Source organism: Salvia hispanica, chromosome 5, assembly GCF_023119035.1.
Source record: "Salvia hispanica cultivar TCC Black 2014 chromosome 5, UniMelb_Shisp_WGS_1.0, whole genome shotgun sequence".
Lineage (NCBI taxonomy): Eukaryota > Viridiplantae > Streptophyta > Magnoliopsida > Lamiales > Lamiaceae > Salvia > Salvia hispanica.
Window position 1 is genome coordinate 35811557 of NC_062969.1, and position 25343 is coordinate 35836899.

At 37.6% G+C, this 25343-nt stretch overlaps 1 protein-coding gene and 1 pseudogene across 1 annotated transcript; one reads left to right on the forward strand and one right to left on the reverse strand.

Moving 5' to 3' along the window:
* The first annotated feature begins 13703 nt into the window (after window positions 1-13703).
* Window positions 13704-16019, forward strand: LOC125187066 (subtilisin-like protease). Its single transcript, XM_048083577.1, has one exon. It carries the CDS (start codon window positions 13736-13738, stop codon window positions 15950-15952), a length of 2217 nt encoding a protein of 738 aa, XP_047939534.1. The 5' UTR covers window positions 13704-13735; the 3' UTR covers window positions 15953-16019.
* An 8392-nt stretch (window positions 16020-24411) lies between these two features.
* LOC125189934 overlaps window positions 24412-25343 on the reverse strand; it is a 1299-nt pseudogene continuing 367 nt past the window's right edge.

Genomic DNA, 25343 nt, shown 5'->3' on the forward strand with positions numbered 1-25343 from the left:
AGGGTGATTAATCTTGTGCATCCTGCACCTCCTTGCTCTAACATGCCATATCCTCTTTTATCGCGTTCCTCCTCTTTTAAGGCCCTTTTGTTCCGCGTTTGGGATCTCAGCTCACCTGATTTGGGCTCCTTTCGATAATTCCTCGCTCTTGATGATTGTTTTGCAATATTCAACTCAATTTTTGGTGTAAAATTGCCTCAAAATATCGCTCTTACTTCACTGACCAGTAACCTAACCCGAAGAACCACCGCTCCAACCCGCGTCTTAACCCATGTCTCCTTAGCTTCCCATGCGATCTGAAGAGTCACTAAAGTGATCCCTATATATCTGGGTTTGAGACTTCATTCAGTCCATTACTCACTCAAGGTTTTTCCTCCATTCTCTTCATCTCTATCTCTGTGTGTGGTGTGTGATCATCTTCTTCACGATAAGTTCAAAGAACTTGAGCAATAAATGTGTGATCTTGAGAGGTCACTACAAAACTTAGTATTTTTTAAGGATGATAAAAAGAGACGCAATTATTTGTTTTAGAAAATTATAAAAAATAACAATTATTTTGGATGCAAAAGAAAACGTTTTTAAATTAAGGAAAAATTAGCTTATTTTTTTGCTTTGTTAGGAAGGTTCCATTTGCGCTCTCTAATTTTATTTGAGACACCAATAATAAGGACACTTTTTGAAGTGTAAGTGGTATATTTAAAAACACAAAATAGCGTCCTTAATTGCATAAAATTGTATGAAATCTTGTACTCTTTGTCGTTTATAATTTTTGTAATTTCATAGATCTAACATTTCTCGTGTGCTCCATAATTTTCTATGTTGTTCACATTTAAAAAACAAAATTTATAATAGGACTATAGGAGTGCATATATGTGTGGAATAACGCCATCGTCCAAGTGATTTAAAACATTGTAAATATTGATTTTATAGAGACCGATGAAAACATTGCGATTTTGTGACATTAGTCCACACTTGGATATCTTGAACCTCATTCAAATGGAGTAGTGTTTTTGTCTCAAAAATTCGAGACGTGCATGTCAAAAAAAAAAAAAAAAGAAGAAAGATGAAGTCAAGTAATGAATAGATTAAAAGAGATGAACAAACCTAGCAAACAAAGAAATTAAATGAAGAGATTCACTAGAGTGCATGCATTGAGAGAGCAAGCAAAGTTTCCTCGTCCGACTGCGTACGTCGCGCGTGCACTAGCCTCTCGTACACCAATCGAAGCGCTCTCTGCCACCGCGGCCCACCTCCATCTGCACCGCCCTCAAACGCTATCTGGCTCATTTGAAACAAAAACAGCCACAGCGAATCCGCCATGTCCAAGCACGTCTCCCGCAGCGGCCTAAAACTGAAAGCGAACTTTAATACGAAAGGCCAAAGCAAAGACGTTGTCAGAAGTGGAGCAAACCCGGGGGCGCCACCTGCAGCCAGGCAGAGCTTCGCTAGCGGAACCACCATTGGAAAACCCATATATATATCTCTTAAAATTATTGTGACATTGTTAATTTTTATCTTAATGCATGTAATGCTTATTCAAATAGAAATGGTTATAAGGAGTGTCAAGAGAAATACATGAAGAAATCGTTTATTTTAAAATTTATTAAGAATCATGTAACAAGACAAAATTGGTGGCCCTATTTTATTCGGCAAGGAAATTTCCTTGTAGTTTCATGAAAATCGGACTTTCTGAGTTCAATAATGTTGATGGGAGATTTTTGCTTGATTTTATTATATTTTTATACATTTCTGAAAAGAGACGTATGTCTGAAATTTGTGAAAAGGTTTAGGTACCATATCCCTATTTAGATGATAAATGTACACAGAAACGTTCAATCAATACTTCGACATGTGAGATTTATCTGCCAGACAGTTACATATTGTATAATGTAGACGGTGAAATGAGCATTTTATTTTGTTATTTTTTTTATATTTTTGTTATTTAAATTGGTAGAGTTTACGGATATCAATATTTATGCAATGTCGAGTGGGATTTTTGATAAATAAAAAATTTAAGTTTATTTCTTTTTCTTTGTCAATAGAAAATTAACGTAATTTCCTTCTTATCAATGTAGTTTTCTGATGTTTTATCAATGTTTAAAGCAATGATATTTTGTGATATTTTAATCAACGAAACAGCAGGAACACCTACACTGACTTTTTCTTCTTTTGAGACGACATTTAAATCGACGTTATTGTTTTCATTAGCTCAACAACAAATGTTTATTTATGTGATTAGATTGGAATTACAAATATACTTTCATCTTAGACTAAAGATTCTGATAACTTCAATAAGACATTAATCTAAAATAAATATTTGGAAATTATTTTTTATTTTTAAATCTTAAAGATTCAAAATTAGATCTATCATAGTATTATAGAATAATTTAGTAATATTAGATTAGAACTCCCTCCGCCTGCCAATTAAAGACGCACTTTGATCAGCACGAATTTTAAGAAATTATTTGACTCTATAAAGAAAATGAGAATATAAGTTAGTGAAATGTGAGTCTCATTTTTATTTACTTATAGTAGAATGTGAGTGTACTAAATTAGTGGGGCACGGGACTCACTTACTAAAATTGTAAAAAATATAAATGTGTCTTTAAATGATCAACATCCAAAGATGATAAAATGTGTCAGGTTTTGAAGCTGGCTCAACTTCGGGCAACATCCCCCACAAGCTCAAGGTCACTACAAATACTTTTGCAGTCTCAAATTCCCCCCTCCCCTTTTTATTCAGTCTCTATCAGCCTATCAGTTTGTCAAGATAGCCCCTATTCTAGCCAACTGTTAGATTCGCTCGGTAACTCATTTCTCACCGGAGATGTAAGAACTATTCTCTCATCATTTTGCCATATCACTGATGCTTTGAGTTCCATAGGCACAGACTAGTTCCACTGATGATTGTAAGCATGAGCTTGGGTTGTGATAAGTCGTATTCTAAGCCTTGGTACTGGTCAGTATCTCGTGATTTGCATGTATTATCCGCAAAATAGTTGCTTAAGTGTGCAGGATAAAGAGGTCCAAGTCAGTAGGAGACGGTTCGGACGACGCAGGTGAAACGAGCGCTAGAAGGGTGCAATACTGACCAGGATGCATGCCAGAGAAAAGACTCGAGATGGAGAAGAAGGATAGCTAGGATGATCAACCATGAACAAGGGCAGAAAAGTCAATTCACGAAGGAAGTCTACCCTAAAAGCAAGGGCAAGCCTCCCTATAAAAGAAGCCACTTGGAGAGAGATAAGAGAGTTCCGAGTTCGAAAGTCCAACCACCACACTTAGTTAGAGTTCTCTCGAAGATCAGTTCCTTCAGCATTATCCACATTATTCTCGTTCCTCGCCACAGCTATGGTCACCTGAAGTCCAGACGTCCACCGGAGAGTCATCATCCCACCGTTCTTGCCAGTTTGTCATCGTAGCAGTAGCAATTTCATCGCCTGAAGGGGCATAAACAATCTTTAATCGCTTTCCTAGTTTAATTTTCACTTGCTTTCTTCGTTGGATCTGTTGCAAACTTAAATCTTGTTGCCTTTTGAAGCATTTCGTTAAGATCCGAACATTTTAATTATGAAGTTTTTATTTCACATCTCTCTTTGGTTTGAATCTGCTTCATTCTGCCTAGGAAAGTTAGATCTAGTTATCGCTTTTATTTTCTAAGTGTTTACGCATGTTTTCGTTTGAGTAGGCTAAATCTGGAGTTGTTGATCGAATTTTCAAGTTCATGTTTCAGTTTAAGCTTTCGTGCATGAGTTTCCTATTTTGCGTTGTCATCATCACCTTGTATGTTAGCCAGTAGGAGTAATCTGCATTTTAGCCGTTAATCCTTAAGTTTAAGCTTTTTAATCGATGGATCTTGTGTTTGAAGTTGAAAATCTGTGTTCATCCATGGAGTTTGAGTTCATGTAATTTCTGTTGATACTTGTTGAGGAAGAAAACATCACCATCCACTTTTACTTTGGACCACTTTTGCTTTTTAGTTGCTTTTTTACTTTTGTCATTTACTTTAAGTTTGTACCCTCCAGACCTGTCAGAGTTACCACCCAGCCACCAAATATACCCAGCTGCTCTAAATTTCCTCATTTAGTAACTATCTACTTTCCGCATGCCTCTGAGATACCTTGTCTCCTACTTTCACGAACACAACCACATGTCAGTCACTTTCACGCCCACTAGTCAGTAGAGTACCATCTTTAATTTCCGTCTAGGTAGGATCTCAACCCAAAAGCGTGGTAGCTAACCAAAACCTCCCAGATTATCACCGCAATTATCCGAACGTGTCCATCTCTGTGGGATTCGACCCTTACCTCCACTATACTAGCCAGTAGAAGTGAGTTGAGGAATTTATTTGATACCAGGTTCCGGTCGTCGTGCCAACGACTCAGCTAGGTTGGGATTTTATCCTGATCAGTTGGACGCACCTTTATTTTAACACAACACCATAAACCTGAGACCATCAGGTTGCAAAGATATATTCCTTCTTGGGGGAAAATCAAGGGAAGATGCACCAATTGCAATGTTCCTTCGAAGTGGTGATGCCGTTCTTATGGCTGGAGAAGCTAGGGAATGCTTCCATGGTGTTCCTCGTATATTTACCGATGCAGAAAATGCTGGCATATCCCATCTTGAAAGCCAATTTACACAAGAAGATGGGCATGCTTATCTGGATTACATTAGGACTTCAAGAATCAACATCAATATCAGACAAGTTTTCTAATTGATGTCAAGAAACAAAATTTTTTGAGAGTATAGTTGAATGCCCTCAGATCTTTCCATTGAGTGTTGTTACTTCTCTACCTTATTTATGGGCAGATTTTTGGAATTTTTGTATAAAAAAAAAGGTCTTTAATTAAGGATGTAATGGGGCCAGGGGTTATAGTGTAGATAGGTCGGGTCCTAGGGGTCCTAAGTTAATAACGCTTGAAAACGAATAACGACATGTGAGCTTAGGAACAAAAGTGGAGCAGCCTCCCTTTTACACTTTTATTCTTCCCAAAACCTAGCAACACTCAATGGCCATTTTGGCCTTATTTCTTTCTATTTCTACTGCAGGGTCAAGTTACAGCAAATTCTTGCCCTGCTTGGCTAAACACAGAATATAACTTTTTTTTTGGGGCCGGTTACAAATTCTCCTACCCTTCGATCTACTATTTCTCATTTTTTCTGGGCCATGTTATAAGCTCCTGCCATTTTTTCTCTTTTTTATTCCACCAGCCTGATTATGGCTTCCCGTTCGGTTAGCTGCTCCATTCTATCCCCTTATTCCCATGGCATGGAGACTCATGGTTCTGAAAGAAGGATGGAGTTGATTATAGGCTCAAATTGGGTTCACTAGGGGTGCCCCTTACAATGAGGTAGGTTCTTCTGGTTCAAAAGAAAAGAGGCTTATAACTCACCTTTAGAGGGCTTCACAGTTGGCTAAAATCTGGGCGTTTCTATCGTTCTTACTTCGTCTAAGCTGACTTCACTTATTTATAAGAAAGAGGGATCTCACAAATCAACATGCATTTTCTTCTTTGTTCACTCTTGCTAAGAGTTTTATGCCTTCTATTTTTGCTAGCTCATTCATAGTTTCCTAAGATGACTTGGACAAGCACATAAGGACTGATTCGACATGCTTCGCTCATATGACTCTCTATTTACCAACTGACCTATCAGCCGATCAAGTTATGATTCGACATGCTTCGTTTATTTGACTCAGATGATTAAACCGGCAGGAAAGATAAACATAGAAGAGTCAAGTCATGCTTTTGTCCAAATCCTCCACACTACTCCCCCCCCTCTCACTTTATCATAGCTTGCCCTCAAGCTAGCCGGATAAAGTGGAAAAGAGGAGTGAGTGCTGCGCAACAAAACCTAAGCTAAAAACAAGCAAAGAAACAAAAACTTCTCACACATAGACTGAGCATCGGGCTAAGTGGGAGACGGCAACAACCTAACACAGACAACACATGCAAACAATTGAGTTGCATATTGGGGATCCCTCTGCCTCTGCAGGATGAACGTGTTGGCCATTAGAGACATTATTTCGCGCACTGTGAATACTGCTGTTCTAACATCCTCATGGTACGTCCTGTGCGTCTCAGTTTGGGATGCCAACAGTTGCACTTAGGTCTCAGTGTGCAGGGCAATTCTGTCTGTATTCAGGGCTATCCTCTCCATCAGCCCCTCCATTTTAGCTCTCCATTCTTCTTGTTGTTCCACCATCTGCACAAGGCTTGCATGTTCTGGGGACAGCTCAGGTACGGCAGATGTCGAAGGCACAACGGCTTCATCCTGTATGGGCAGAGTGAATGGAGTGACTTCAGTCTTCTCTCCTGTGTCTTTCTCCGTTTTAGTGGCCACTACCTCCACCTGCTTATCTTTATTTTTCTTCTTGTTAGCTCCTGCCGGTTGTGACTCTGGCCTCGTCACCTCATAGAACTGTAGGACACCACCTTTCTTTTTAACGACCTCCACATTCAAAAGGAACTGCGACCCAAATAACTCTGGGTTGGGGCAGTAAGCCATCTTGTGAATCTTCCCTGTTATGGTCGTTTTAAGGAAAGCTAATTGTAGTGTCAACTAAACCATTCTAACTCGCCAACTGAAGGGGTTGGCAGCGGAAGCGCTCACATAAATCAAGTACATAATAATTGTGATCTATTTAGCGGATTATTTAGACAAATTCTATTCGCGTAATTATCACATGTATCATGCTCAAAACTCAAATAAAACATGCTTTAAATTAATTGAGACCTAAAACATGCTTTTCTACGGTTTAGCCATTATACCTTGAAGATTCTCCAAAGAATAGAAGATAGCTGGCGCCTTCTCCACGTGAAGATCTTTAGTACAAAACCACGGATCTTCTGTCCGGTTCCCGTACTGTAAACCGAATCAGGGTGGGCTGATCTCACCCAGTGCACTAGGACTTAAATAGAGAAGATAGAAATCCTATCCCACAAAGGAGAAAAATTCGACCACTCCTAGGAATAGGGGGGGGGGCGAAAATTTTGAGTATAATCAAGTGTATTTTCTGTTTCCTTTATTCTCCTTTGGATATGGGCTCCTCCAATTAGTTTTTTACTAATTAAATTAAACCCAATTTAATATAAGCTTAAAATTGGAATATTACGAGCAGCCACTATAGAAGTAATATTGCACTCCCCATCCAAATCGTATTTTCTGTCTCCTTTATTCTCCTTTGGATATGGGCTCCTCCAATTAGTTTTTTACTAATTAAATTAAACCCAATTTAATATAAGCTTAAAATTGGAATATTACGAGCAACCACTATAGAAGTAATATTGCACTCCCCATCCAAATCCGAAATTATAAGTACTTTGGGTTTCCATTACTTTATATTTATTTCCCGTGCTTAAGATAGAAACATCCATTAATTAATTATTGTCTGCTATGGACTTAATTAATTAATATCTTATTTATTCCAAGAGAGGACTCAGCGAGAAAATCTTATTTATTATTCATAGAGTAATTAAAATCCAACTAGCTAGGTTCCGAATAATAAAACCTTATTTCAAGCTTCTACCCAATATACCAGGCTTATTGGGTTGCGAAAAACCCGCACCATTTGGTAAGTCAAAGTAGTGCATAATCAATACCGTATGCTCAATGCTAACGTACATTGATTGAGAAATAATTTACGAGACCTCGTCTTTCAGTAGATAGCATAAAGATTGTCTCGTTGTTAGATCCATTCAGTGCTATACCACACCAATGTCATCTTATTTCAGTAAGACTTAGAAATAATCGGACTGACATTGCAACCTTTCACGATAGGTAGTCTAATCCTATCTAGGTTGTGAAATTATTCTTTTACTTTGTTTAGAACCGACCGTGTTACCTTAAAGTGAACGACGCCCACAACCGGTCTACTAAAACAAAGACTTAGACTTTGTTAAGTTACTTATACATTCAAATATGTAATAAACATCCATTAAATGTAAAACATAACAACATTATGACAAAAATAATCTGTTTATTCCTTTGGAAAATAAAATAAGAGTTTTAACAGTATTCAATCACTCGAAAGGTGATTTCTAGTATACAAACTCTAACAATTGCATTTGGGTCATAGTGTGCAGGGCAATTCTGTTTGTATTCAGGGCTATCCTCTCCATCAGCCCCTCCATTCTAGCTCTCCATTCTTCTTGTTGTTCCACCATCTGCACAAGGCTTGCATGTTCTGGGGATAGCTCAGGTGCTGCAGATGTCGAAGGCACAACAACATCATCCTGTATGGGCAGAGTGGATGGAGTGGCTTCAGTCCTCTCTCCTGTGTCTTTCTCCGTTTTAGTGGCCACTACCTCCACCTGCTTCTCTTTATTTTTCTTCTTGTTAGCTCCTGCCGGTTGTGACTCTGGCCTCGTCACCTCATAGAACTGTAGGACACCACCTTTCTTTTTAACGATGTCCACATTCAAAAGGAACTACGACCCAAATAACTCCGGGTTAGGGCAGTAGGCCATCTTGTGAATCTTCCCTGTTATGGTCGTTTTAAGGGAAGCTAATTGTAGTGTCAACTAAACCATTCTAACTCGCCAACCTCCTCTCACGATTATGTAGCAAGCCAATAGATCATCATAGAATGTGTCACTCAAATGTGAAGCAATTATCCAGAAGTTAGAATAGAAACGAAGTAAGAACAAAATGTATATTAAATAAATGAGAATTGTATAACCAAAGTCGTTACTAACACATCCCTAGAATTCTATGAATTTAGTTACACATAATTAAATGAGCTAAAGACTAAAGCTAACAAAACCCAAATGTTAAATCCTTGTAGTCTTGATCTTCTCTTGATTCCTTCTTCAAAACCCTTGAACTTTGATGATCAAAGAGGAACTCTTAAATATTATACTTTGGAATTATTTTGCAAAAAGAAGATCCTTGTTGGTGAGGTTTGAGGGAGTATATACAACCACAAATTCGTGCATCCTTAATTAAGGCAAAAAGTAGCCAAGTATGATAAATCTTGGGGAGAAAATAGGTCAAATATGTGAGCCACGCTTTCCCAGCGGGTCGCTGCACTTTGGCCAGTGGTCGCTGTGGGTTGATCCATAGCTTCTGCCTCTTGAACAGCGGTCGCTGCACGTTGTTTCAGCGGTCGGTAGCAATCATCATGTAGCTTCCGGATCACTTGGAGCGGTCGCTGTGCACACCTCAGTGGTCGCTGGGCGTGTTCTTCTTTTCAGCACAACATTCCCGGAGCAGACTGCTATTGGCTCAGTGGTCGTTGGCGGCTAGCGGTCGCTGGCTGGGTTGCTGATGCACTATTTTTAGCACTAAAAATACCTACAAGTATACATGGTATAAATAGTATAGCTAAAGGTCAGTACCAAATATCGAACACATGGAAAACAATCACAAATTGTCTACCTTCTACTAAACTTTTTTCACTATTTGGAAAACCGAAAGTTTTTGGTATTTTTGAAGATAAAAACTTAAAAGACAGAATTAAACAACTAATGTAGATAAAACACAGCGACAAATATATGAGAAAAGGGAATTCCAGGGTTGTGCGTTCACAGTTATGGTTATACAAATTTCAACTACAATAACCTAGCACAGTTCTTACTTCATAGGATGAGTCGCCAAAGTTATGCTCATCCAATACAAATGTAGATTATCTCACTAGGGTTGTAAATCCTAGATTTGTAACTCCTAAAAGCTCATAAGACCTTTGAAAAGTCATCACTCTCAATTAACAGTGTCGTTTTAAGGGAATGGAAAACTACTTTTGTTTATGGTTTCACGCAATTTAACAATAGAGAAATAGCGCAGACTAACCAAGAGACGTTGACCAACGGATCAAGACAACTCCTAGACATCTCCTAGATAATCTATGTGCCGCGTTTTTCCAGCGGGCCGCTGCACCTTGGTCAGCAGTCGCTGTGGGTTGATCCGTAGCTTCTGCCTCTTGAACAGCGGCCGCTACACGTTTCATTGGTCGCTAGCAATTATCCCGTAGCTTCTGGATCGTTCGGAGCGGTCGTTGCGCACACCAGCGGTCGCTGGGCGTGTTCCTCTTTTCAGCACAACTTTTCCAGAGCGGACCGCTACTGGCTTAGCGGTCCATTGCCGTCAGTGGTCGCTGGCTGTGTTGCAGCAGACCGCTGGACGTCTCGAAAGCTCTAGATTTCCAACTTCGACTTTTAGCTATCTTTTTAGGCTCAAATATGTACATTTCTCGCAAAACACGTCAAAGTACTAAAATAGATAAAATATGCAATTAAAGTACATGTAATGGAACTTTGACACTCAAAACGAACCAAATAAGGGCCTTAAAACAGTGCAAAAATCTGAGCGTATCAGTCGGCTAAGTAGTACCCCATATGATGCTGCCGTTTGTTGGCAGTGAACTCGATAACCGGACGGTTGCCGTTGCATTGCTCGGTGAAGAGACTTGACGTGTTTAGCATATTGATGTCGTTGTTTGACCCGACCATGCCGAAGTGAGCATGCCAGATCCAATGCTCTGATGGAGATGCACGACCCGAAAGCGTGCACCACGCCCTCACAAAACTTCGCTTGACATTCCCACCCAGTTGTATCCCCGGTGTGAAGATACTCGTCAAACATGTCCGCCGTGTTGCCGTAGGCCAACTGACGAAGCACAACCGTGCAATTCGTAAACGAGGATAGCCCGACTTTGTGGACCGCATCATGTCATTGATGGAAGTACTCATCGCGCGCCTCCAATGTCAGAACAATGCGAAGAAACAATTCTTGCCGCATCCTAAATCGCCAGCGAAAAACCATCGGTCCCCACCGTGGTTTATCGGCGAAGTAGTCTTCGAACAGACCTTGATGAGCTATGCCATAATCTCGGCGGACGGATGTCCGGTGGCGGATGGGCCTCGGCACCTACTCTTCGGCTTGCTCTTGCACTTGTATTGCACGAATACCAGTGATAATCTGGTCCCTTAAAGCAAACATTATGCGCTCTATAGCCTGATTTCGATCCTTGCCGGGAAACATTTTGTAAGAGTGAGTGAGTGAGTGAGTGAGTATTTGAGAGATGTTGTGTGAGAATTGTGTAGGAAATGAGTGAAAATGTTATGTATTTATATATTGAAAAAAACCCAATGAAAACGCATTGCTCGTCCTCGTCCGACATCTTCTATGTGCCTGCAATGGGCGGACTATGTGTCAGACAAGCGACGGGCAACGCGTCGTTCGCGATCGAAATTTCGGTCGTGTCGCTCGTCCAGACGATCGTTCGTCCGCCTGCAATGGATGGACGACGATGGACGATGACGTCCGAGAGGCATTGTCTGGAGGATATCCTTACCATTGCGGATGGTCTTAGGAAAATGTTGAAGTTTTTGTGAATTAATTAAATCGGAAGATTTGATTGTTGCGATAATCATTTTAGAGATATTATTTCTTTAAATAATTGTTATGGGAACTAAACAAATCCGATAATTAACTAGTCAGCCCAAGAGTTAATTAGTAGTTCAACTTCAGACATTAATTAGTCCACAACTTAAAATAGGGCTTATTGACTTTTAACCATTGGTCCCAAAGTGTAAGGAAGATACCGCCAAGGCGCCAACCCCAAATTAATTTTCTCGGCCCAGTCTTCAACCAATTCATTTGGCCGAACTAATTTATTTCCCCAATTTCAGAAATTACATCCTTGATCGATTAGCGCTCATTCTATTTATCATTTAAATAGCCATTTTAAATCGTTATGAATTTTAAAAAATTATTTCATTTTATAAAAAAAAATAAATAGAAAAAGTAAATAGAATATATAACCCATTTTTAGTAAATATTACGTTTATGATAAATTGTGAGCGTAAAAGGTTAATGGATAGTACAGTCCGCATATTAACAATCAGAAAAAATAAATAATTCTTAAATCGTGGACAACCTAAAATAAATATTTTTTTTAAATGTGAATAATAACGATAGTAAGATTGGTAAAATAAAATTCAAAAATAATTTTGCCACGGATTTTGTTAGGGTAATACAATTAAGACACCTAAAAAGTTGACGGTTCCAATTATATTTTCCATTATCAACGTATGTCATTAAAATAACTTCAAATTGATGGTACAGGGTAAGTTTTTATTTGTTTTTTCACTTTTTTTTTAAATTTTATTAATTTCATTTTATAATGTTCGTCACATAGACCTTTGTTTTCTCTAAGTTTATATCTAAAAGATTTTTTTACTTTATGCATTAAAAATTACAATAAAAGGTGTGCCATGATTTTAACTATAAGAATTGTAATGGCAACCTTTTCATTTCCACTTCTTATAATCATCATCAAAATAGTAAATACACCTTTTCACTTCCAAACTTCACCTCAAAATTATAACAAAATAAATACTAAGATTTTTCCGATTTCTAAATTTTATTAAAACATCTATAATGGTAATTTAGTTATTTTGTCCATAACTCACCTTTTTTTTTTATATACTTACGAATATAGATTATAAAAGGTGTGACATGATTTTTACTATAAGAATTGTAATGGCAACCTTTTCATTTCCACTTCTTATAATTATCATAAAAATAGTAAATACACCTTTTCACTTCCAAACTTCACCTCAAAATTATCATAAAAATAAATACTAAAATTTTTCCGATTTAAAAATTTTATTAAAACATCTATAATGGTAATTTAGTTATTATGTCCATAACTCACCTTTTTTTTATATACGTACGAATATAGATCATTCGCTACTCCATCCGTCCCACAATAGGTGTCATTCTTATTGTGGTCACGGGTTTTAAGAAATGTAAAGAATAGTAGATTAGAGAAGTTAGTGGAATATAAGACCCACTTTTTTTATTTTGGTTTTATTTTATAATAAAATGTGAGTGAAGTGAGTTAGTGGAATGTGAGACCTACTTACTATTTATGATAAAAAAGAAATGTGACTCTTATTGTGGGACGAACCAAAATGACAAAAGTGTGACTTTTATTATGAGACGGAGAGACTAGTATATAAATATAATACTAGTATATTTTAACAACTTAATCATATAAACTATTACTAGGATTATATTTCTCTATTAGGTAAAAAACCATTCTTTCATTTCGGTGTGTCCTATAAAAGTGGTTAATTTTATTTTTGATAACTTATGTGTTTTTATCTTTATTGAGGTGAATCCCATTCTCAATAACATTTTCTTTTTTACATCTCTTCTAATTCATCAATTACCTGTATAATTGCATAAGTATTTATTTTTATAAGACCGAGAGTGTATAATATTATATAAATAAATTAGTAAAAGAAATTGAATAGTGAATGAACCTTAACAAAGAAATATAAATATTGAATAAATGAATTGACAAAGAAATAAGTATCAAGTAAAAAAAGAGAGTAATAATGTAAAACGAAGCATTTCTATAAATAAAATGTTATTTAAATTTCATGGAGTCTACATTGATTGCACTCATCTGAAAGTAATTCAAAAGTTATTAAAGTTACTCAAAAGTTGATTTCAAATTTCATAGATATGGTTTTGCATGATTCAAACCGTTCACGTGGAACTATGGTCCACCGTATGAAACATTTCTACAAAAAAGCCAAACTAGGGAATGAGACATATGATCATTGGACGATAAATCAGGAAATTGCAATAGATTGATTGTGGAAAATCTGAAGGGATCATTGACTTGAAACAAGGATAAGTCGTTTACATATGTTAGCCACTGATTTATTTAAATTCGGCTTCTATAAGAAGTAGATGGTGAGGAATTCATTTGTTAAACATGGCCTTCCAATCTACTATATTCACCCTTGTCATTGTGTGCTTATTGTGCATCACTAGCCTGCCCATATTTACATCTGAGATACCAAAGGAAAACAGTTTTGAGACCTACATTGTCCATGTTGAAGCACCTGATGCACATGTCTCGTCTCAATCGGAAGAGCAACTGGAGAGTTGGTATCGCTCTTTTCTCCCGGCTGATGAGGCGTGTCTCGTTTACTCATACCACCACGTGTTCAAGGGATTTGCCGCTAGGCTTTCACTCGACCACGTGAAGGATATGGAGAAGAAGAAAGGGTTCATCTCCGCGCGACCGCAGGAATCGTTGTCCCTGCATACAACACATTCTCCCAACTTCTTGGGATTGAGCCAGAATGTGGGATTCTGGAAAGACTCCAACTATGGTAAAGATGTGATCATTGGAGTGCTGGACACCGGAGTGCTTCCCGAGCATCCTTCGTTCAGCGATGAAGGAATGCCGCCTCCCCCAGCTAAGTGGAAGGGGAAGTGCCAGTTCAACCACACAACATGCAACAACAAAATCATTGGAGCAAGGTACTTTAACGCCGAGGACCAGAGCCCACTAGATGATAACGGTCATGGCACTCACACCGCGAGCACTGCTGCCGGAAGATTTGTGCAAGGCGCAAATCTGTTTGGCAGCGCCAACGGCACTGCCTCTGGCATTGCACCACTTGCACATCTCGCCATCTACAAAGTATGCTGCGGCGAAAGTGACAGCCTTGCTGGATTGGATGCAGCGATTGAAGATGGAGTGGACGTGCTCTCCATTTCTCTAAGCGCCAGAACAAGGGACTTCATTCAAAATTCTATAGCAATCGGCTCATTTAGTGCGATGGAGAAGGGCATCCTCATTAGCTGCTCGGCTGGAAACTCGGGCCCCTATCACTTCTCTGTGGCAAACGGAGCACCTTGGATTCTGACGGTAGGAGCAAGCACTATAGACAGAACATTGAGAGCTAAAGCAGTGCTGGGAAACAGCCAACAATTTGAGGGCCAATCAGCTTTTCAACCAACCAACTTTCCACCAATGCTCTACCCTCTTGTTTATGCAGGGATGCTCAACGCTTCAAATGATTACGCGCCTTACTGCTTCAACGACTCACTAAGCCGAAGCGACATCCAAGGGAAAATAATTGTGTGTGAAGTAGGTGAACAATCACCTATTAAAATGGGTGAAGCAGTGAAGAGTAGTGGTGGTGCCGGCATGATTGTCTTAAACTCCAAGGAAGATGCAAACACCACTTCAGCCGACGCCCACGTCCTTCCGGCCACAAACGTGGGCTATGCAGACGGATTGAAGATCAAGGCCTACATAAATTCAACAACGAAGCCCACTGCCACTATTTCCTTCCAAGGTACCGTGATAGGCGACGACCGTGCACCAGTCGTCGCTTCATTTTCTTCCAGGGGACCTAACGGTCCAAGCCCCGGAATCTTAAAGCCTGACATTCTCGGGCCTGGAGTGAATATCCTTGCAGCATGGCCTACCTCACTCGAAAACAAACACAACACAAAATCCAACTTCAACGTAATCTCGGGTACCTCAATGTCGTGCCCGCACCTGAGCGGCGTGGCAGCTCTGCTCAAAAGCGCGCATCCTGACTGGTCGCCAGCTGCAATCAAGTCGGCCATCATGACCACCGCGGATGTGGTTAACCTCTCGCATAATCGAATTGAAGACCAAGAGTTCCTCCCGGCCGACGTGTTTGCTACAGGGGCAGGCCATGTCAATCCGTCAAGAGCTAACGATCCAGGACTCGTCTACGACATCAAACCCGAAGACTACGTTCCCTACTTGTGCGGCTTGAACTACACGGACCGGCAAGTAGGAATGTTTGTACGAAGGAGGGTGAATTGCTCAGCGGAGTCGAGCATAGCGGAAGCGCAGCTCAACTATCCATCATTCTCTCTCATTTTCAGCGGGAAATCAACCTCGCAGGTTTACACTAGAAGTGTCACAAATGTTGGCGACCCTGTCTCATCTTACGACGTGGAAATATCCCCATTGCGTGGAGTTGATGTGCGTGTGGAGCCCACGACTCTCAAGTTCTCTGAGATGAAGCAGATATTGGAGTACAAGGTTACGTTCAACCGACTTGAATCTGCTCCCAATTCGACCTTGCTTCAAGGATACGTGAAATGGACTTCTCCGAATCGCTCTGTTAGGAGCCCTGTTGCACTTCTCCTGCTTTGAATATTGTTGAAAGTTGCAATGAACCATGTATGAATATTCTAGTTATATCAATATTCTAGTTGCAATAGATCCGTCACGACGAGAACATGTTTTTCAATATTTTCTATCAAATCACTGACTGGTTGAAACGGATAAATTAGCAAGATGATCTATTAGCCAATATCGACCCTTGTCGCGATTGGGAAAAAATGGCATCGGAATGGCGCGGAGGCAGCTCATTGTTGGATATTTTAGTGTAATTGTGTCAACTTGATTGATCAGTATTATCATAATGATATATCATATAAGTATGGAAGTGCGGAGTGCACGCTTATTTGAATTCATTATGATGGACGGGGGTCCGGGGGCAGCGCCCCCGGGTAGCGGGGTCCAAGGGGCAGAGCCCCTGGCTGGGGTCGAGCTGTGTAAGAAATTCATCCGAAAATGTAATTTCTGAAAGTCAAAGGACTAATTTGCAATTTCGGAAACCTTTTGAAAATTAGTTATTTTCGGTTTTTCCCCTCAACAGATGCACTGGTTCATGTTGATAAAATCTGGTCGATTATTTTTGGTTCGTATATACTTTCTCGAACATCAACATTCAATAGTTCTGATTTCTCTGAATTGTATCCGATCAAATATTTTGGTAGAACCACCTAAATTGATTTGATATGAAAGTGATATCATCACGACTGTCAGATTATCCGTTTTGTTCAATATTCTAAATCTCCCTAACACTCGTTGGGACTGAACCACGCGCCGAGGCAACGTGGCATGCAGAGAAGGGGCGGTGACGCCTACTCGGCCACTAGCCAGTCAGTTTTATCCATTTAATATTAATTCGAAAATCAGAAATAATAATAATAATAATAATAATAATAATAATAATAATAATAATAATAATAATAATAATAAAGTTCTCACTTCACCAAATATTAGTACCTTTTTTTTCAACTTTTAATTGTTTGTTTCATTTTTTTCACTTCAAATTCATCTTATTTTATCTTTAAATACCTAAAATATAAATAAAAAAAATTCACGCCAAACACTCTCTATTCTCATTTACGCTCTTAAATTTTTCTACCCACAATTGTGTCCAATCAACAACACCCCTACACAACTTCGGCGGCTGGGGCCATTGGAGCTTGTGGAGCACGCCAACGCCGGATACCCAAGGCTCGGCGACTTCGGGTATCCAAGGCTCGACAACTCCCAGTTTAACCTTACTCGGCGGACATGTAAAACTCAATCGAGGGCAAATTCGGGTGGACGCTCGAATAAAGGCCGAGGCAACCGTTGTCCAAACTTCAAGAGGGCAACAAAGTTGACGGCGAAGAGGACGGTTTTGTCGGTTTCAATGTGTACACACCGTACAACCTGGCCGAGACAGATTATTACTCCCTCCGTCCACAAAAAAATAGAGTACAATTACCATTTTTGGCCGTCCACAAAAAATTGAGCACATTCATTTATGGAAAGTTTTCAACAAATAATAACCCTACACATCATTCCACTAACACTACTTCTCACTTATTTTTTCTCTTTCTCTCTTACTTTTTTCTTTTCTTTCTTACTTTACTAATTCAACATTAAAACCCGTGCCACACACAAATTGCTCTATTTTTTGTGGACGAAGGAAGTATTTCACATTCAAAACAGTAACCAAACACATCAACAATATCATAAGCATTTTACGAACGTTATAACCCCCCCCCCCCCCGTCCACAAAAAATAGAGCACATTTACCATTTGGCCGTCCACAAAAAATAGAGCATCATTTATAGAAAGTTTTCAACAAATAATAGCCCTACACATCATTTCACTAACACTACTTCTCACTTACTTTTTCTTATTCACTCTTACCTTTTTCCTTCTCTCTTGCTTTATCAATTCTACATTAAAACCCGTGCCATACACCAATTGACCTTTTTTTTGGATAGAGGGAGTATATTATTCTTTTGCACACAAAGTGTCATTATAACCCCTCAACTACAATTTCACCAATAAATACGGAACCACAAATATCAACAACACCATATCATTTTATCAATATTACAGTATATATCATTTTATGCACTAAAAGTATCATCTCTTCAAAAACAGGAATAATATACATCAACAAAACCATATCACTTTATAAATGTTACTCCTTCCGTCCCAACAAAGTTGAGTCGTATTCCTTTTTGGGATGTCCCAACAAAGTTGAGTCATTTTAATTTTTTGACAAAAAATAAAATATCCAATCGCTCTTACTTTATTCCATCATCTACTTTACTCTCTGTATATATACATAGTTACTTACTATAATCATATTCGATAAACACATATGGATGTATTCATATCCTAATGCTAAATATATGTAAAATACAATATACTTGTTAATCTATTAAATCTTGTGACCTAATGGTTAAATTAATGTCACATGTCATATAATAATGTAGATTTTTAGCCTAGTAATATCGCTGAGATAATAATGTAGATTTTTTGTCTAATAATGTAGATTTTCAGTTTAATAATGTAGCTCGACTAGTAATGTAGATTTTAGTCTAAAAATGTATCGCGACTATTATTATTACAACCATCAAATCCAAGAATCCAAGGGCTGTGATTTTTGTTGCGTTTTACTCTAAGAAAGGTGTAAGAACGCTAATACACCCCTTGGAGTATAAAACTAAAGTTCATACAGAATTCATGCTCCCTTGGTCTCATTCAAAATTATCACATTTCTTTTTTATTTATCCCTATCGAAATAACCAATTTTACTTTTAGAATAAACACTCTATTTGATATTTCTTCATTATAATATTTAGAGTGAACTAACAAAAATGGTCCATAGACTATGGGTTTATCTCGCCCATAACCATAGACTTTAAAAATATCGTCAGACATTCCTGGACTAAGGGTTTATCTCGAAAATGGTCTCTTTTCACTGTTTTCGGTTGAAAATACCCTTTTGGGGGATTTATGGGGGGTTTGGGCAATTTGGTCTTTTTACGCTTTTTAACATTTTAAATCTGATATTATTTCAGTTATGTACTAAATCTGATATTATTTTAAAATTATCATTCTTCTTACCTTTTGTCATCCTTCACTTTGTTTCTTTATTTCAATATTAGATTTAATTTTACAAAATTAAATTTTAAATTTTAATAAATTTTTTTAATTATAAAAATTATTAAATAACAAAAATTAATAGTCATAATCAACATTTGATAGTGACTAATATTTAATCAATAATGTATGATAACGCCTTAGTTTTAATCAATATTTAATAGCTTTAATCATAAATACATCATATAACACGATTTATTCCGAAATAAATATGCATCTAATGTAATACTAATATAATTTTCGTTTATTAATTTGTAAACAATCAAAACTTAATAGAAAATTTCAAAAAAAGTACTCCTATATAAAATTTTTAGTAGGATCAAATTTTTAGTAACTTCATAATATTCAATCACAAGCAATTATAACAACCGAACGAAAGCTAAATAGAATAGCTCTTATTATTCCATCATGATTAATATTATTTTTCTGTACTTCTTTAGTTCAGCTGAATATTATATTAAATAACAAAATTTAATAGTTTTAATCAATATTTATAGCATCCATGAATTAATAGTTTTAATTAAAATTTTTTTATTGATATTTAAAAATCAAAATTTAAAATTTAATTTTATAAAATTAAATCTCATATTAAAATAAAGAAACAAAATGAAGGATGACAAAAGGGAAGAATAATGATAATTTTGAAATAATATCAGATTTAGTACATAACTGAAATAATATCGGATTTAAAATATTAAAAGTGTAAACAGACCAAATTGCCCAAACCCTCTAAAAGGGTATTTTCGACCGAAAACAGTAAAAAGGACCATTTTCAAGATAAACCCTTAGTCCAGGGATGACTGACAATATTTTTAAAATTCAGAAACTATGGGCGAGATAAACCCATAATCTAAAAACCATTTTTATAGTTCACTCTAATATTTAACCTAATAACCCTATCATTTTATGGGTCAAAAGTATCATTTTTATTAAAAATGATATTTATACACGATAAAATGATATTTTTTCAGCATGCATAAAATGATACTTTTATTCCATAAAATGATATTCTGTTCCATAAAATGATATTTTTCGTCCATAAAATAAGGGTTATTAGATTATCACCATAATTATGGGTTATGATATGATCACATCCCTATATATATATATACACGTATAATTCATTTTGTTTTTTGTTTGGTTTGTAAAATATCAAATCACACCAAAAAAATAAAAGTGGAACTAAGTCTGAAAAACTAATATTTTTATTGAAAATAAAAAACATGTTATCATAATAAAGAAAAATTATTACTAATATATGAATAATGATGCTACACATAAAATCAATACCCTCCTTTTAATACACGTATACAAGTTCATTGGATAAGAATTTTTGTAAAAGATTAGTTTTACTTATTTATTTCAACTATTTTGAATACTCCGAATAAAATATATACTAGTACTAAAATTTAAATCTAATTTAACATTTTTAATGCAACATTATCTCTAAAACAAATTACGAGGCCCAATATTATGAAGTTGAATAATTAATGCCCAGGCCCACCACTTAAAGTCGTCTTCTCCAATGCTTTATCTTTTTACTTCTACAGATCTCAAATAGCAATCGAGAAAACATTAGGGCGGACAGAGGCCATGAGCGCGGGGTTACTGAGTCCGGCTCCGGCCAAGCCCCCGCTGGAGCGGCGGCTTGGCCTGAGCTGGTCCCGTCCCTGATTCGTTTATTATGATTTATATCTAGTGCGTAGTGGTTAGATTTGATATAATATTACCCTTTGTTATATGATATTGCACATATTACAAAATAGGGTCTTGTTAGGTTGAGATTATTTAGCTAAATTGAAAAATGAGATGCAATGTGAGCCACTAATCCACAAGATTAATAAAATATCAACAGATACTACATTATGTTAACACGGGGGTATAAGTGTCATTTCGTATTATAATTTCTGGATTTGTTGAGCAAAAATTTTGGATTGAATTTGATGAACTTTGTGCAATACCGTTTTTTCTCCAAAATTGAAGCTGAAGAATTTGAGCAATTGAAACATGAATATAGGAAGTAAACAGAAGCAGGGAAGACAATTGCATGGCGATGAGGTAGGGGATGAAGACGAGCGTGTTGGCGATTAGGTAGGAGGAGAGGCGGTAGACGCCGCCGGAGGCTTCTCGGAGGAGGATTGGTCGCTCGTTGATGAAGATCGGGAGAGTTTCAGTGGTGGAGGAGAGGAGGAAGGTGAGTGTGTACGCGAAGAGACCTAATCGCTTCTCGATCCCCAATTTGTCTAATCCGATGTTGATGTAGATCGTGCCGAGCACGATTCCGACTCCTATGGCTTGCAATGTGTTGGTGACGAGCAATTCTGTAAATCATTTTCCAGAATCGGAAGGATAGGAGTGTGATTTCGTGGATTCTCGAGATTCCAGATCTGATTTTGTGTTCAATTGGAGGAGGAGAGATGGATTCAATTGATTTTTCCGGCTACTGCTCCAGTTGTTCCAGTGGTTGGAGGTCGGTGAGGATTTCTATGGCGAATTTAAGGGGATCGAGCTAAGGGGGGACGGTGAAGCCGTTGGAGAGGAGGAAGGCTTCGAGGGAGGAGTTGTCGCCGTGGTGGATCAAGCAGCAGCAGCCACCGCAGGGCGTGCCGCCGGAGCTCTTCTCCATACTGCAGTAGGTGAAGAGAGCGTTGGTGCCGTTCCGGAGCCACCAGCAGCGCAAGGGGGCAGCGGAGGTGGTGGAGCTCGATAGGATTCTCCAGGTGTTTGATGAATTGATTCAGAAGGTGTGTGCGTTTATGCGTGTGAATGTTTCCTTTCTTTTCAATGAGGGATTTTTTTGGTGGATTGTTTTTCTTATTCTTTAGCTGAAATTGTTCTTGATGGAGTTGATGTCTTACTTAATTCTGCTGATTTTTTATTGGTCTTGATATCTTACCATAGCTAATCTCTCTCTATGTTTGCCTCTTGAGCTAAGATTTCCATAGCTTCTTGGTTCTTGAAAGAAACATATTGATCTATTTGAGAGAAAGAGTGAGAGAGAGAGTGGAAAACATCTTGATCTTGTAAGGAATAGAGTGAAAAGCAGCACTCTCAATATTGATGATGACGATGATGATGTGCAGAGCCATAAAATAGTAGTTATTTTTTAATTACAAGAATTGTTTTAGTTGTTGACACAATATATAAGTTGTTGACAAGATGTTGACATTTTGCTATAAGTTGTTGACATTTGATATTGTGGCTATTGATATATGAATTATAACTGTTATTTTTTAGTTGTTGATATTTTAATACGAGTTGTTGACATTTGATATTTTGGCTATTGATATGTGGATTATAAGTGTTATTTTTTAATTGTTGACATTTTAATACGAGTTGTTGACATTCGATATTCCGCCATTTTAGAAATGAAATGACGATAATACCCCTAGTTGGCATAACCATGCCAACTATACACATATAATGTCAACTATAAGTTGTTGACATTTGATGCAGCCACTCATTCATAATTTTCGTGCGATGTCAACAGCGTGTAGTTTATGTCAACTAGGGGTATTATCATCAATAGCTTGCACATCAAATGTCAATAGCCTGCATCAAATGTTAACAACTTATAGTTGACATTATATGTGTATAGTTGACACGAATTGTATATGTAGTTGACATTATATGTGTGTAGTTGATATGAATTGTATATGTAGTTGACATGGATTGTACACATAGTTGACATTATATCTGTGTAGTTGACATTATATGTGTGTAGTTGACATTAATTGTATATGTAGTTGACATAGATTATATAGGTAGTTGACATGCATAGTTGATATTAAAAAAGTGAGATAACTAAATCTTAGCAACTAATTTTCAAATGAGAAATATTACCAAACAACTAGAGTGCAAAATATTTCATGCTTTAATTTGGAGAAATAAAAGAGAGAGACACGTAACATTTGCCTCAAAAGCAGAATTCTTTACGTATTTTCCGTTCCTTTCATACTTGAAATAACCAGAGTCCAAAATATTTCATGCTTTAAATTGGAGAAATAAAAGAGTGAGACGCGTAACATTTGCCTCAAAAGCAGAATTCTTTACGTCTTTTCCGACAACAATAAAAAAGAAACATAATTTGTGGAAGAAAAAAAATTAGGAAAATAGAGACGACACAAAAACGACAAATATGAATTAATTTAATTTAAGAATCATAATACAACAGATTTCGCACACTCAAACCCAAACACAAACAACAATGATTAAGTATTAACCTACAAATTAATCACAATTAACAAACAACACTCGAGATCAAAACAGAATCCCCAAAACAGCAACAGATCTGCTACATTGCCCTCAAAGCTGAATCGAAGCCAACACGAATTGGTAGAATTGCAAATCAGCGGCGGCAATGGTTGATGGCGGAGCAGCAGCGAGAGTAGGGGTGAATCGGAGCGCGGCGGGCAAGGGATCTTGTTAGCAGTTATACGCCTCCTTCTCCCCCTCTCCTCCTCCGCCGCATCGCCTTCGGGTAGCTCCTGTGCGCGTAGTACGCCTCCGCCTCCACAATCCCCGTCTCCGCGTCGTCATGGGTTTGGATCTGAATCTAGAACGGGCGGCGCTCGTAGTGGCCGCGAGAGATCCCCTCGAGGTCATCAATCCTAGCGAGCGCGGCGACGTAGAGCTCGCCGGAGACGCGGTGGCCATTTTTGTACTTCTTTTCTTATCTATGGAAACCTCATCGATACTACTACACTTGCTCAGGATTGAAGACGGTGGTGAAGATAATCCCCAATCCCCAAACACAAACTAAATACCCTAATTAAAACATAAAATTACCATTCTACCCTTTCATAATAAATTAATCTAAAAATATTTTTTGTGTGGCAAAATCTGGACCACTCATTTAATAATGAGTGGCTGATATTGCATCTCATTTCTTAATCTCATTTCTCAATTGAGATTGCATCTCATCTCATTTCTCAAAAATAATTAATATTGATAAGAATATCGAATGTCAACAACTCATATTAAAATGTCAACAACTAACAAATAACACTTACTAATTCACATATCAATATCGAGAATATCGAATGTCAACATAACTCGTATTAAAATGTCAACAACTAACAAATAACATTATAATTGACATATCAATACCAAAAATATCGAATGTCAACATGTTAAAATGTCAACAACTAAAAAATAACACTTATAATTCACATATCAATACCGAGAATATCGAATGTCAACAACTAAAAAATAACACTTATAATTCACATATCAATAGCTAAAATATCAAATGAACTAAAACAAAGTTGAGATATCACAGTTAGTTAACAGTTAACAGGCAAGAAAAAGCAACAAAACTGCCATACATCCAATTCAATCATCAAATAAAAGTTCAATCATCAAATTGGTCAATCATCTGCGTCGGACTCACTACCAGAGGAACTCCCTAAATCAGAATCTGTAAAAAGCAAGCTCAAACGAATGAACATCTGTTTCTGTTTCCGTTTTCCATACTTTCACCCCCAACACAATGTAGAAACGCAAGAAGAATCAGTATCAATACCACTCGAGGATGACGAATCGCTACTTGAGCTGCCAGAACTGCTTGAGCTACTGCTGGCATTGCCTCTACCATCATTCTCCTGCCCAACAACACCTTCTCTCTCAATCTCAATCTCCACAGCAGGGAAGCTCGCTGCTGGCATATCGTCATCAATATCTACATCTTCTTCATCATTTTCTTTCATCATCTTGCCACAATCATCATTCTTGTCGCTCAATGCGCCCTACACAACATTACCAACAACATGAATAAACAGTGAAAACACCACAAAAAAGACAAAAATCTTGATGCAAATTAAACTTACCACATCAGCATCAGTAACAGAAGACTGGAGGGAATAGAAACTCCAGCAGCTGGATTGTTGTTCATCATCAACGCTTGCCGCTTTGTCTTGCTCACCATCTTCTTCCAATTGGTCACAAACCGATCAAGTTCTCACAGCGTCTCCGTATCAAGAGCCTCAATATCAAGCTCAATTTCATCGCTATCCTGTGCCAAATGCTCATCCCTCTTCCTGATTATCTGTACAAGTTGAGGCATCTTCTCTTGGGGTAAATTCTGCAACCCAAATCCAAGTTTTGTTGACATCCAATTCCTGATAATACTTCCAATTCCATAAACAAATCAACAATTAAGCTTGCAAAAAGTTCAAATCATATAACAAAAGCAAATATTGGAAAATCAATCTCTCAAATGAGTTCACATCCAATACAATTGAATCATCTACTGCAAAAATATGGTAATATGGTTGCAACAGAAGCAAAAATCTCATAAAAA